This window comes from Mandrillus leucophaeus, unplaced genomic scaffold (genome assembly GCF_000951045.1).
Source record: "Mandrillus leucophaeus isolate KB7577 unplaced genomic scaffold, Mleu.le_1.0 Scaffold94, whole genome shotgun sequence".
Taxonomy (NCBI): Eukaryota; Metazoa; Chordata; class Mammalia; order Primates; family Cercopithecidae; genus Mandrillus; species Mandrillus leucophaeus.
Genome location: NW_012110252.1, coordinates 2,224,128 through 2,239,011, shown reverse-complemented (window position 1 = coordinate 2,239,011; position 14,884 = coordinate 2,224,128). Strand labels below are relative to the sequence as shown.

General features: G+C 38.9%; 1 protein-coding gene across 1 annotated transcript in view; it reads left to right on the top strand.

Moving 5' to 3' along the window:
* Positions 1-14,884, top strand: part of MGAT5 (mannosyl (alpha-1,6-)-glycoprotein beta-1,6-N-acetyl-glucosaminyltransferase) — a 327,806-nt gene that overhangs the window by 197,311 nt on the left and 115,611 nt on the right. Inside the window, exon 6 of the mRNA XM_011970295.1 lies at positions 14,077-14,148. Coding sequence (XP_011825685.1) covers positions 14,077-14,148 — 72 coding nt within the window. The remainder of the gene's footprint in view (positions 1-14,076; positions 14,149-14,884) is intronic.

Here is a 14,884-nt window from a genome sequence, read left to right as displayed (position 1 = left end):
TTCATTTGTACCCTTGAATTTAAATAGCAGCTTTTGTATTTTTTTTTTTTTTTTTTAACGATTGCAGAGAACTTTATGGGTCACTTGAATCTCCTACAGGCTTTAAGGATATCCGTTTCACCTAGAATCTAGGGAATCAAAACCGGCTGGCTTCCCCTTTATGGACTGGGGGAGGAAGGGGTCTTTGGGATCTTGTGGTTCTAGCCAATTCTGAGGTCGTGCCTCCACAGACCCTCTGCTGCCCTTTTTTTAATTCTGTCCCCCGTTTTTGTTTGCTGTTGCTGTTGTTATTTGACCAATAATAACAGCTGGTGATACCATGCAGGAAGGAGAATACCTTCATTTTTGAGGCTAAATAAAATATTCTTGCCATGGTTTTCCTTGTGGGATTCAGATGCCTCTCTTTTCTTTGCCATAGGGTGATGGGGATAGAGGCCAAACAGTATTGCTAATAGGACATGTGGCCCTGATTCTGTGGGGTTTGCCCCTCTCTGACTATTACTTCTTTTGCCTGGGTACATTGAAGTCACACAAAAAGTGTGTGACTTGGGGGGTCCAACTAGGCTCCATGATTTTTTAGGGGAAGAGGGACAAGGTTGTTCCATTGCCATCATGAAAACCCCAGAGCTAATTCTAGTTAAAATACCTCTTGGAAATGAACAGCTCTGAGAGTTGTGTGTATGAGGTTCCTCATTAGCAGGCTGCTGGCAAATTGACTTGGTAGCATTTATTTGAGTTTCTGGCTTCGGGCTTGGGTGGCCTGTGGTCTGCCTTCTCATTTCCTTCTCCAGAGGAGTGAAGCCTGGGGCCACGTGTTGACCTTCACTCTAGTTGAAAAGTCAATTAGAAGTACCTCTCCTGCCCTGAGGAAAAGGTTCCTCATTTAGTTTAATTTTCAAAAGTTTTATTCCCCTTTCTACATGATAGAATTTAGCCAGAGTCTGACCGGGCTCCATGATTGACAAGCTGGGCTGATTTCATGCTTTCCTAAGCGTTTGCATGTTGGGGTGTGCTGCTGAGGCAGAGGATTTTCATGTCCATACTTCCATCTCCTGGGAAGGCATAGAGAGTGATCCAAATGGAAGAGACTGCAGTTACTTGTGACTTCTTACCCTCCCTTTGTCACACCTCACCCCTGTCCCCAGTGAAGTATATGGCTAAGCTGAGAGAAAAGTGAGGTTCTGGGGAAGGGAAGTAGGGAGGAATATGGGATGAAGAGACATGATGGATCACATACACTTGCTATCTGAGGCTGAGTATTTCATTTTGGAACCAGCAACTATGTTTTCTCTTCCTGAGGTGTGAAATATGCTTCATTAGCCCATTCCACTCTCTTGTTACGCAGATGATCGGGTGGTCTTTTTGTTACTTGGCTGAATTCTATTCAGTGAGCAGTTATTGAATTCTTTGTCAACAGTTAATGAAAACACATTTTCTTGACACCATGTTATGTGTTAATCATTGTAAAAGCAACAGGAAGAAAGGATGCAGATAACTGAACCAGGAGAAGGGGTGGAGATAACTAGGGAACTCTTCTTAAAAGTTTTAATCTGAGTGTAACCCTGAACCTCTGGGCTTTTCTATGTTATCATACCATTGTAATAAGTACCCTATGAGAGTTAAAGGAGAATTTCACCAATATGGTCCCTTCAATAGGAATACTACCTTAGAGTCTTACACCTGACTTCCGCTTCTGTTTCTGCTGCTTTCTAAGCTCTATGAGGTCACTTAACCTTTTATGCCTAGGATTCTTCCTTTATAAAATAATAGGAATGTACTTAGAGTACAACCTGGCAGATAAAAGATACTCAATAGCATGACTGACACTTCTATGGTTTTAAATGGTGTGATCTTTTGAGAATAGTTGTGGGGTGTCACTTAGCCTTGGACATGATATGTGGCAACATTGTTCCGTTTTTGAATTACAATCAATTTCAGTCCTCATTTACCAATGTAATACAATTTTAGATCCTTTGACTTCTGGTAATATAGAAATTCAGCTGTTTACCTTAATGCCTGTTTTTAAATTGACAACATTTGTATGTATTCATGGTATACAACTTGATGTTTTGGTATGGGTCTGCATTGTGGAATGGCTAAATCAAGCTAATTAACATGTGCATTTCTTTACATACATATTTATTTGTGGTGAGAGTATTTTCCCTTGATTTGTCATTTCTGGGCATGATACTTGTGTTTGCACTGGAATTAGCTGCACGTATGGAGTCAGTGCACCCTATCATTGTTAATGTGAGATTAGTAGAGATGTTTTGTAACACCAGTTAATTCCTTCTTAGTATTTTTTAAATCTTGGACATTATCTGTGGCTTTGTAGGAGCTGTTGGTTCACTGTGTGGGTTTATTCTCTCTTGCTGTCTTGAAACTTTCCTTATTCTGTTATTTAGGTAAACTCTGAAACCTGCGTTTTTATTTCCTGTATCATCTCCTAGGTTTCTCTTGCAACTGGGGAGATGATTGAGAGAGACATCTTCATTTGAGTTGTTAACGTGATTAACACATGCACCAGTGACTTTTATTCTATTCCTAATCCTTATTGAAAGAGCCAATTCTTGTTTTGAACTATGTTTAACATCAGAGCTTTGACAGATGCCAAAAGGACATGAAGTAAAATGTCTCTTGTATAGTCAGTCACTAGTTGAATTGGAGCATTTAGATTCAGACCCATCTTAAGAGACGGTACTCTTCCTTCATTTTTCTTTCTTACGGTTGTCTCAGTGCACCAGCTTCTGCTGAGTTACGGGATTAGAAACTTGTTAGTACTTTCACCCTCACCAACTTGTAGTCTATGGATATTTTTTGGTTAAATCCCAGGAAGCAAAGCCATCAAGATTTTTCCTTAAAATACCCCCACAGCTGCTTGTTATAATATCTCTGACACTGTACTAGAGATGGTAGAGATAAAAGCTGAGTGGTTGCCCTTCTTTAGAGGTGGGACTTTGGGGGCAGACAAGAGAAGAATGAAATATTATTGATTCTCCCCTGTACCAGACACCTCAAATACAGAACAACCCCATTTTATTTAAGTGACTTCAGCATCTGAGGATTTTAATATCCACGGGTGTCTTGAAACCAGTCCCCAACAGATACTGTGGGTCAGCTATACACGATCTTATTTAAACCTCTCGCCAACTCTGAAGAGTAATGGAGAGCCAAGTCATAGATAGCTCAGAGAGGTCAAGTCACTTAGCCCCAAAGTCCTGCACTTTTCATTCCTGCTGTCTCCTTTGTGATGAAGGAAAACTGAACTTGGATAGCTGACTTGTAGCCATTGACTTAGCATTCAGTTGTATGGTTAAATCCACTTGTGATGGAAAAATGGCTCTAATTTAGCTAACTTCAATGAATAGATCTTCACTGCTAGTTTTCTAATACTCCATCATTGCTAGTTTTCTAATACTCATAATTTCGATACCCTACAGAAAAAACACAAACTCTCCTGCTGCCGTAACTCATGAAAACCAGGTGTCAGCCCTTCCAAGTGGTAGGAATAAGCAAATGATTCATTAGGCAGCCTTGTATTTCCGGAACATCAGGCAGTTCATTTTCTGTATCTGTTTTTGTGAGCCATGTAACTACTCCCATTATAGAGACAAAGCCCTAAAAGTAATTACTCTGAATGTCATTGTTTCAGGTATATTAACTTAACCATCTGCAGAGCCTTTTACTGCTATCAGCTTTTACAAAATTTAGAATGAATTTCTTCATCTCTGTTGATATTATATTGATAGATGATACTGATATATTTGACACTGACACATTTTTTTCTTTTTAAACAGTTGTTACAGAACCTAGGAGGTGTCATACCTTTCCAAAGTTCCTAATTTGTTTGTGGTTTTCTTGTATGCACTTCTGTTGCCATTGCAAGTAGAGTTGCTCTGAAATAATCAAATTGCCCAGTGATTGATTGCTAGATCTTGGGATGTGTGCAAGCTATTGCCTCAAATGCCAATTTGGACTGGATGCATGAGAGTGTGTCTATGACTCTTTCACAAAGGAGCAAAAGAAGCAGTTTCATGCCTTACTTGTCAGTGTAGTTCTTATACTTCATAAACAACAGACGTAAAAGTCTTTGCTTCTTTCTGTTCTCCCTTGGCAGTATGTAAAACTAATATTGGCTGAGCATGTAATTAACCTTGAGTTTAAATTCAGCGTGCTTAATCCCTTGATTAATGCTAAGATTAATGCCCAACAGGAAAGGTTGAAAGCTTAAATGTCTGTGAATGCGAGCATGAAATGAAATCCTAATAACCAGTACAATGATTTGGATTTATGAGCTGTGTTGGCTGCTAAAGATAACTTGGAAATGGTGTTGCACAGACTACTTTGTCAAAGTGGGCAGTGATAAAGAATGGACTGTTTAGGTTGCAGGAGAAAACCTGAATGAAAAAACAACTAACATTTTGGGGTGGGCCAGGGAGTACTTTTAAAAATATCACCGGATTGTTGCCCGAGAATACCAACACACACCCTTTAAATGTTCAGCCCTTTGAAATGGGAATTTCTCTTTCCTCAAGACAATATTTCTGGGCAGTAAAGGAGGTGGCAGAGATTTACGATCATATTCTTTTCACCTTCTCTGTTCAGCCTTTATTGGTATCTTTTTCATCTATGTATATTTGTTGCTCTTACTACCCGAGTTCTGAGACATCCTTAGTAAAAGAATTAAAAAAAAAAAAAAAACCTGAGTTTCAAGAACAGTATTTGTTAGTCAGCCTAACTGATCTCTGTTTCTCCCTGTAGCCCCTCACCCACTAAAGTTCTTAGCAACACTTCCTGTTTATGAATGTTGTATACTACAACGGTTATATTTAGACTTCTTGTTCTGGCCTCCACTCTACAAAAATCAGAAGAGCAAAGGACAAGACTTGCCAAAACCCAAACCAACACTTCTTTGACTGCTTCTTGGAATACATGTGGCAGGATGGGGCCTCAATGCTGTCATCTCCAATTTGTTTTTTATACACATTTAAATATTGTCTCATATAATTTCTCTTATATGACCCTAAAAATACTTTAAAAATTACTTTTATAAGTATTTAAAAATACTTAAAAAAATTTTTAATGTGCAAAATTTCAAGCATGTACTACGAAAGAGTATAACAAACTCCTGTGTGCCCATGATCCATATTCAACAATTGTTAATTCATAGCCAATCTCATTTCATTTATAACCTCCTCTCCTTCATTATTTTAGGACAAATCTCAAGCATCATATCTGTTTCAATTTGTATCTCTAAAAGAGACTCTTTTAAAACATTGTACAACTATTCTCATTATAACTGCTAATACTATTTCACACCAGAAAATTAACATAATTCCTTCACATCAGATTAGTATTCATATTTTCAGGCCATTGTATAAATTAAAGTGTATTTATTTGAACTGGGTTTCCAGTAAGGACCCTAAATTGCAATTGTTGATGTCTCATAAATCTCTCTTCATTTTAGGTTCTCTTCTGTCTCTTATTTTTCTTCCTTCTAATTTTTTGTTAGAGAAACTGCTTCATTGCCTTAGAGTTTGTCTTACTCTGAATTTTGGTTACAGCCTATGTTGTTGCATAACCTGGCTCTTTGCCCCCTTCTATTTCCAGTAAAGTGATAGCTAGATCTGAAGTTTGATCAGAATAATATCTAATATTGTTTGTGCAAGTTATTTCATGGATAATGGTATTATATACTTGAGTTGGGAGGCACATAATGCCTGATTTCTCTTTCTCTCTCTCGCTCTCTCTTTTTTTTAATTTTTTTTTGATGTTAGCATCATTGATCAGTGCCCAGGTTCATTAATTCATTAACAGTACCTTCTTAATATATCAGGAATACTTCTGTGCAGAGATGTGACTCTTCATCAGGTATGTGGTCACCCTAAGAGGAAGTTCATAGAAGAAACTGTTTATTTCCCAGTTCATTTCTTAGCATCTTCCAGCTTGTTTTCTTTCTGCTTGCTTGCTTTTTGTTTTTTATTATCATTATGAAGTAATGGATTAAAACATGTGAACAGTCCGTTGCAGTTATTTTCTTACTGATTGTCAAGTTGCCCTGCTTTGGCCAGTGAGGACCTATTCATACTGCTTTCTCAGACCTTTTAACATGACCATGGTAGTTTGTAATAGTTTTCTTGTTCTATGGTATGCCAAGATCTTCCAGATTCATATCATACAGTTCCCACCCTGGGCCTGAAACCAGCATCTCTAAGAACCACCTTGCTCCCCCGGCCTGCATACCACCCCAGTTTCTCTTAGAAATAATGCCTAGGGGTCACAACCTGAGTGCCAGGAGCATTAATTGCTATTGATTTTTTTCTGGCTGCTGGAGATTTAACAGTGAATAAACCCTCCTCATTATGGTTGTGTTATGTAAGGAGAGATAGCTAGCAACATCAAAAAAGTAAGATGTATCATCTCCTAGACTGTAGTACATGTCTGGGGAGAAATACTAAAGAGAGAGCAAGAAGTACTTATGATAAGTGATGGTGTCAGTTTTGGACAGAGTTTTTCAGGATAGGACCTACTGAGAAGTTGAGAAAATGATGTTTTACCATATTTGAAGACAGGAAGTAAGAAGTGCAGATATCTGACAGATGTTTAGCAGGCAGTGGGAAGAGAAGTGCAGTTGCCCTGGAGTGACCATTAACACCTAACGTTAACAACAAGTACAAGGAAAGTCATCTCCACAGAGAGTTTTGTCTGTTTTGTTCTCACGTACAGTGATGTCTGGCACATGTATTTATTGAACGAGTGATTCTATCTGAAGCATTTTTTTTAAATCGGCAATAGTTTTTTGTTTTGAGTGAGTAACTTCTAGCTGTAACCCTTCCAGTCTTAAAAAAATGTCGTAAACTTTGTAGCATTAAATACGCTAAGACGTTTGAGCTGAGATACGAAGCAGGGGCGTTTTGAGCACTGATTAACACGTTTAATATACAGTAGTCCTCTCTTATCCATGGGGAATATATTTTAAGACCCAGTGGTACCTGAAACTGAGGGTAGTACCAAACCCTGTATGTACTATGCTTTTTCCCTCACAATGTTATGGCTTCTCTTTGGCTTATCTGAACTGGGGCAGCATCATTACTCTTGGGCTTTGGGGCTGCTATTAAGCAAAATAAGGGTTTATTGAACACAGGCACTGAGATACTGAGACAGTTGATCTGGTAACATAAAGGCTACTAAGTGACTAATGTGAGTGAGTTGTGTCTATAGCATGGATCCCCTGGACAAGGGAGCTACTCTAGCCCTGGGCATGATGGAGCAGGAATTGCAAGCATTCATCATGCTACTAAGAGCAGTGAGCAATTTAAAGCTTCTGAATTGTTTATGTCTGGAATTTTTTATTTAATATTTTCAGACTGCGGTTGACTGCGGGTAGCTGAAATATCAGAAGTGAAACCGTGGATAGGAGGGCACTACTATAATGCTCTCTAATATTATGAGAGCATACAAGGGATCAGATTAGACTATTAGAATGGAATGAACCAATTGTATTAGAAGGCACAGCTTTCTTGCCCATTTGTTATTCTCATTGTCACTTAGCATAATTGCACATTAAACACAAAAAAGGAGCTATATCATTGGTGTCTAAAATGTGACTACCTCTTAAAATTGAGTGACTAATTGTCAAAATGTCCTCATGTGGATACAGACCAGTTGGGACCAGTTTTGCCAGCATCCAGTGGGAGCTGTGCCTAGTGAGAGTTGCTATAGAAAGTATCTCTATGCATTATCTCTGGTTGGCTACAGAGGAATTTGCTGCTTCTCCTGTGTAAGGGAAAATTGGCTTTTCTTCTCTTACAGCAATTTGGGATGGATTATTGAGTGTCTCATCATCATCCTCTTGTTAGAACCCTACTGGTTTTGTGGCACATTGAACACTTACTACAGCATCCCTTTAAGTTCTGCACACCAGCCCCCAACCCCTGATATGCTGAGCAGAACTCTCATGGATCACTTTGGCCCTGTACTCTGTCTCTTGCAGGTAGTCAGTTCTGTACTTTGTGTTAATAATATTCCTGCCTGTCTTGGCAGGGGGCAGCAGTACAGTGTTATAGGAAACACATAAGACCTGATTCCCTGTCTGGATCCCACCACTTCCCTACATGGCTTTGAGCTTTCCCTTGAGTTTTCAGTCTGGTTTCTCTTCATTGAGGTCAAGATAAAGCCTGCTTTGCCTCCCTCAGTGTATGGTTGAAAGGTTCCAATGAAATGAAAACAGTGAAGCACCACGTAAGTGGAAAAGAGTATCATTATCATGAGTCTCTTTAGTGCCCAAGTCATGCTTTTTGATTTATTCATTCAGTACTTAACAAATACTAATTGAACATTGCCTGTATGCCAGGTACTGTTTTCAGGGCTGGGGATGGAGTGACGAACCAGACAGATGAGGTTTCTGTCCTCAAGGAGCTTACTTGCAGATGGGGCAGCAAACAATAAAATCAGTACATAAAAGGACTGACACAAGGGATGAATACTCTGAGGAAAAATAAACTAGAGAGGATGAGAGTAGCCAAGTCAGTGGGTCAGGGAAGGCTTCTCTAAGGAGAAGTTTGAGCATAGTATGGAAGGAAGTAAGGGAGTGAGGCATAGAACACTTTAGAAGGAAGAGGCTTTCAAGTAGAAAGAAGAGCAAAGGCAGATGCCCTGAGCTATAGGGTTACCAGATAAAATACATTACAGCCAATGAAGTTTGAATTTCAGCTAAACAATGAATTTTTTCAAGTGTAAGTATGTGACAAACGCTGTGTGGGACATACTTACACTAAAACAAAAACTGTTGTTTATCTACGGTTAAAATTTAATTGAGTACCCTTTTTCTTTTCCCTAAATCTGGAAACCCCACTGAGATAGGAACGAGCTTGTATGTTCTTGGGAGTTGCAAGGAGGTTGGCTTATGTAGGGCAGGATGAATGAGGCAAACACTGTAAGAGTTGAAGTCAGATTCTGTAAGATCTTAGTATAAATTCTGGATTTTATTCTGAGAGCAAGGAGAAGCTGTTGCAGCATTTGAGTATGTGTAGAATGTGATCCAATTTTGGTGTTTCGTTTGCTCTTTCTTCATAGAACAAATGGTAGGAGCAAGAGTTGGAAGCAGAATTGTTGCTACATTCGTTAACCGTACAGTACTGCCATGCACTAAGAGTATAATCATTTTAAAGGATTTCTTTTAGAAGACCTAGGCGGTGATACTCCAGTATTGAAGACGGGACTGTGCTTATGGGACTGTAGGAACCAGAAGTTTAGCCAATGTGCTTCAAATACTGATTGAGCTTACCAGCTCTGGGACAAGACAGGTGGCATTTCCGTCTTTAGCTGTATCTAGTCTGTGCTTCAGCCTCTTCATCTGGCATGATAATTAGCCTTTCTCAGGAGGTTATTTGAAAAGACCAAATGAGATGACGTGTGTAAAGGGCTTATTCTCATGCTTGGCTCCTAGTACATCGCAACTTTTATTCTTGGTCTCTCCCAGCCCACTCCCCCTACACAACTCTTCAGATAAGGACCAAAATATTAATCAACTCAGGTATTGGTGCAGAGGACCAGTCTTAGAAAGCTGAACCACTTACCACTTACATGAGTAGACATCCTTTACTATCTGCATTTTATCATTAAAACTTTAGAAAGTAGAGGAGGCGGGAGTTGGCATGTGGTAGAGAGAAGTGCAGGGGGCTTACTTTTTTTTAGCTTATCCCTTAATGAGTAACTTCATTTGATGTCATCAGTATAACAAATGTGTATATGTTTATGAATGTGAGTATATATAAGTGTAATCAGTGTGTCAAATGAATAGATATATAGTCAACTGTATTCATTTGATATGTGACCAACTAGCCTAACAGGATGACATAAATTCTGTCTTTCAGATCTTATAGGATAATAAAATTAAGAGGGTTACCTGATCCAACTCTAAAGTAGATGAGAAAACTTGAAAGCCAAATGGTTTAAAATTAAATGCCTAGTTATTTGCATAGTTGGGCATAGAGTCCATTTTGACTGATCCCAGATTCAGTCATCTTTCCCCGCTGAAATAGGTCCCTTATCCCTCACTAAGCTTGGCCTAAAGGTAACTCTAATGTATCCTGGTTAGGGAGACAACAAATTTGAGTTGTCACTCAGCCCTGCCACTCACTAGAGAAGTTATAGCGGCAAATTCACATTAAGCCTTGACTTCATCCCAGGTAACATGTTGATAGTATCCATGTTATAAGGCCCTATGGGGAATTAAATCGTGTAGTGTGTGTGTGTTATGGAGCCCAACATATTGTAAGTCTTCATACGTGATGGCATGCTTATATAACTCCTTTAAAAATTATTCTCTTAATGTTCATTGTGAAATGTATAATATGTAGATTAGCAAAAAGAAAATGAAAAGCACCCAGAACACCATCATCCACAGACGATCTCAGACTTTCCGTATATATTTTTCTCATTTAGTTTTGATTGTACTTAAATCATCTGAAAAATACAGCATGAAATCCTGTGTGTTGGTGACCCATTAGAACAGAATACTTCACATTAATCATGAAAGAAAAAGCCACAACAAAGACTAATCATTCTTTCAAAAGAACAGAACATTACTACTAGAAGTTTTGCCATATTATATCTAACAACATGCATGTATACATTGAATCTATTAGTTTTCCCAGTAACTTTGTTACTTTTTCTTTCCCTCTTTAAACTCCAACTTGAGTTGTCTATGTATCTGCCAACACGTTTTTTCCCTTTAATATAATGAATTGTCTATCCTACAGACCTTGGAAATAAGTCTTACCAGATTAGACTTCTACGGACTCAGAGAATGCTTTGATTCGCAGTGTTCATGTTTAAGCTGCAAAACCCTTTTTGTTCAAGGAAGTTTAAATCACTGTGAGGAGGAATGTCAAAAAAACAAATTGTTATCTTTTGTATCTCCTTGTTCAAGAAAAGTGATTTTATAGGGTCCTTTCCATGGAATGTGCATTGATGTTCTAAAGTTTTAGCCTGGCTGGTCTTTGTTTTTGTTGCATCTTCATTTTGTGGCCTGAGGCTAGTGAGCTAAAAAGATTAGTTCATGTCAAAGAGTTTGCTTTCCAATTGAAGGTTACTGGAGGAATGCTTCTCCTGGATCGATTGTTGTGTGCGTGTTGCCATGAGCTCAGACGGTTTTAATTTCTTAGACTTACAGTGGTGAATCGTAGGCTACTTTTAAGACTGTCCAGTCCCTTCCCTGTCAGAGGGCTGGAGGCAGGTCTTTCCCAGGCCATAAAAACTGGGCAGAGATGGGGTTGACGGCAGAGGGTGGTAGCGGGAAGGCGGGGCACCCAGTGTGTCTCCATACTGAGGGGAAATATAAATTGTGTCCCAGTAAGAGAGTATCAGGAGCCACAGTTGAGACAGTGTGAAGGAAGGTGGTCAAAGACAGCTGTAGGACGCTAGGGCTCTGAGAGCCAAGAGTAGAAGAGCTATTGAGAGTGACTTGAAATAGAGCCATAGAAGGTGGGGCTCACCTTGGGGTCCAGCTTTATTGGTAGCATCCTGTACTGGTGGGTTAAGCTTGTTAAAGGACTCTGGACAGATCAAAAGAAAGCAGAGTTAGGGATTAAGAGGTTGTTATTAACCTTTAGCAACATTTTCCCTGAATGTTATTAATGGTGTTCCTATTTAGGAAAATGTTGCTCATTTGAGAGCTGTTTGTTTCAGTACTCGGAGTTATTGCCAATGCTGGCTTTTTTCCAATCCTGGTAATCCTCCGAGGTTTCCCAAAGAAAAAAGTGCTTTGTTTTGTTTTTCCCTTCTCCCCATGGGATAACTGGTTTATGTATAATTTAATTATTTTGTTAACCAGTTATCCTATCACAGCGTACAAAAACAACCTTAAAAACCCACCTCCCCGCTCTGTGCTAAGATGTTCATAATTGATTTTCCCACCATTACAAGTGCATGTATAACAGCGAAATTTCTTGCTAAAAGCTAAATTGGACTGACTCTATATTTTATATTTTCAGGAATGCCCTTGGAGCCTTAGGAAGTAGTACCCAGTGATTTAGAATAAGAAGAACTAAAATAAATGATCAGTTTCAAAGAGGCATTACAGTCTTGAGGCTTCTGTAGGGAAGTCATCTTTTTAAAAATCACCTGGGACTGGTATTTTCATCACAGTGAATCTTGAAAGATTCTTCTTGCAGTGGCAGAGTGGGGAGGGAACTTTATCACTATCTGGTCTTGCTCATGTCTCTCCTCTGAGTTGGTTTTTTTTAGTCTTATTTCATCTTTCCCCATCATGCCATTTCTGGGAAAACGTTTTATCCTAGTGGGTGGCTGGTAAATTTGGTTGTTTATTTGGTGTGAGGTTTATTTCAAGTCTGTACCTTCCTTGCTCATCCTTTTTTTTTTTTTTTTTGCAGGGATGGGGGTGGGATGGGGTGACATTAAATATCTCACAATCAAGTCTACAATCCATTTGAAGCCTTCATGTTATAAATATGGTTTATTGAGTCCATTTGCACAAATCTAATTGGAGCTAAATAATTCAATCTGGCCTAAGAATACAAGGTACAGATGTGCATAATGCTGCTGAGACCAGCTTAGGCTTCATCCACTTGCAGACTTTTTCTTTGCTGTTTTTCCTCATTTTTCTCATTTGTGGAGCTGCAGATACTGCCTTTCATGGTCATGTTGTTGTCAGATCCCAGTGATTAGACTGTAGGCCTCCAAGGCAAGTTGGTGTTTTCTTTTTTATGAGTAAAAACCATTTCAGCTTTCCTTGTGGGGAATCCTTTTGAGTCTCTGAATCATTCACAAATATGGTAAGGTCTAATTTTATTCCATAAGAAGAAAAGAGAATATTTCACTTTTCCTATTCAGAGCTTCCGCCCTCTCCCCGAGCTTTGCTTCTCTCTGCTTATTGCTTTGGGATCATCTGCAGTGGCAGATGGCTTTATGCAAATCAGGCCAATTACTTTGGTTATAGTACAGATCACCTTGCATTATGAGTAACTTCTAGATTAGTAAAACCGACATGTTTCTTGGAAAACTTACCGAGACTGAAAGGACAAACTGTCTTCTGCTGACGCATGAGGCCATGGTTCCACACATGTCTCTGCCATCTTAGTGACCACTTTAAGGACATTCCCTCACTCTCCTGCTCATTAAGTTTTATAGGTCTACCTGGCCATAGAAAAATTATTTTCAATGCCTGTTTGTTAGCCATATTTCATAATTTCATTATTTATTAGTAAACAGGTGATAATGCTGTCTTCATTATGACTAGTTTTGACAGAGAATAGACATCAATATAACTTTAATGCATTTCTCATTTTTTGCTAGAAATTAAGTTGCCTAATAGTCTTTGATAACCTTTGCTGAAATTTCTATAAAATCAAGTTCTTTTTTCCTTTCTCTTTCCTCCTCCCCTCAATTTCTAAACCTTATGCATTGACAGAACAGTCCATCTTCCAGAATGGTTCTCACAAGATCATCAAGGTTTTTTTTTTTTTTTCCTCCTCCTCAAATAGGTTTTATCACCTTATTTCTTGAGATAGTGTGAAGTGAATAGCTAGAAAATGAAAGAAACCTTGACCAATGAGCCCTAAACTATCAGTAGCATTCCTAACCCAGATAAAGGATTGAGTTCTGTGGCTTCAGTGCCATTCAATTTCCTTTCCAGATATGCCACAACAGATAAAGATCATTCCTGTCCATTTGCTAAATGGTCACAGAGACACCTTAGATTCTCATTCCCCGGTGGCAATGTTTCAGTCTTTTAACTTTCTGCCATTAGACTCCCTTTCCTTCTGGTACAGAGATGTGAGGATTAAATGACTAAGGAATTAATTGCTGTAGAGTACTTTGAAGGACAGATGTAAAATATAATCTCTTTCTTCTGACCTTTGCTGCTGATTGTTTCATCTGAGAGGGCACTTGTATCTCGAATACTAGCTAAAAGCATGGGAATTTGGCTAATAATAAAAATAGCATATATTAATATAGTGCTTGTTGTGTGCCAGGAGCTGTTCTTGGTGCTTTGTTTGTATATTAATTCATTATAGATGAAGTTGCATACTTAGTGTCACTGATGTTTTTTAGGTTGAAAATTGGTGTCCTCATTTACCTTGGAGAGCAAAAAATCCCTACGAAGAAGCTGATCATAATTCATTGGTAAGTGATTTTGGAAAACTCTTTCTAGACTTGGGCATTTAGGTCAGATGCCAAGTGATACATGTGGAATCTTCTAGAAATGTCAACTGTAACCTGAAATAGTGTTACACTGAAAAACTTCTGTTATTCATCTCTGTGGAAGTCTAGGTGACCAAATCAGTCAACCATTAGCATATGTTTGTTTACTGAGCAATTCTCTGAGGGTTCCTAAATGATGGGCTACTGATATGAGTAAGACCTGGTACCAGATGTGGAGGCCCTACGTGATCTAATAAGGGTGATGGCAGATAATGACCATCTCTGTCACAAATGCTGTAATATAGGCCTGTGGGAATTAATGAGGAAGAGCTCATTTTAGTCTGCAATATTCAGGGTAGATTGCATAGTGAAGATGACATTGGAGCTGAATTTAAAATGATGAGTGATTTTATATAAGGTCAAGGAGAAAAGGGTATCTCTCATATGGGAAAATGAGAGCATAGCAGTTTCTGGGAGTAGAGCCTGCATGGTTCAGTTGGCCAAGGCCATAGGGGATTGGATGAGCTAGGCTGAAGATGAAACTGGGAAGGTTGGAAGGGGACTGTGAAAGTACTTGTTGCCCCATTAAAAGCATAAGTCTTTATTCCTTAGACCATAGATCAGCAAACTTCTGCAAAATACCCAGATAGTAAATAGTTTCATCTTTGCAGGCCATGTGGTCTCATTGCAGCTCCTCAATTCTGCCATTGTAACAGAG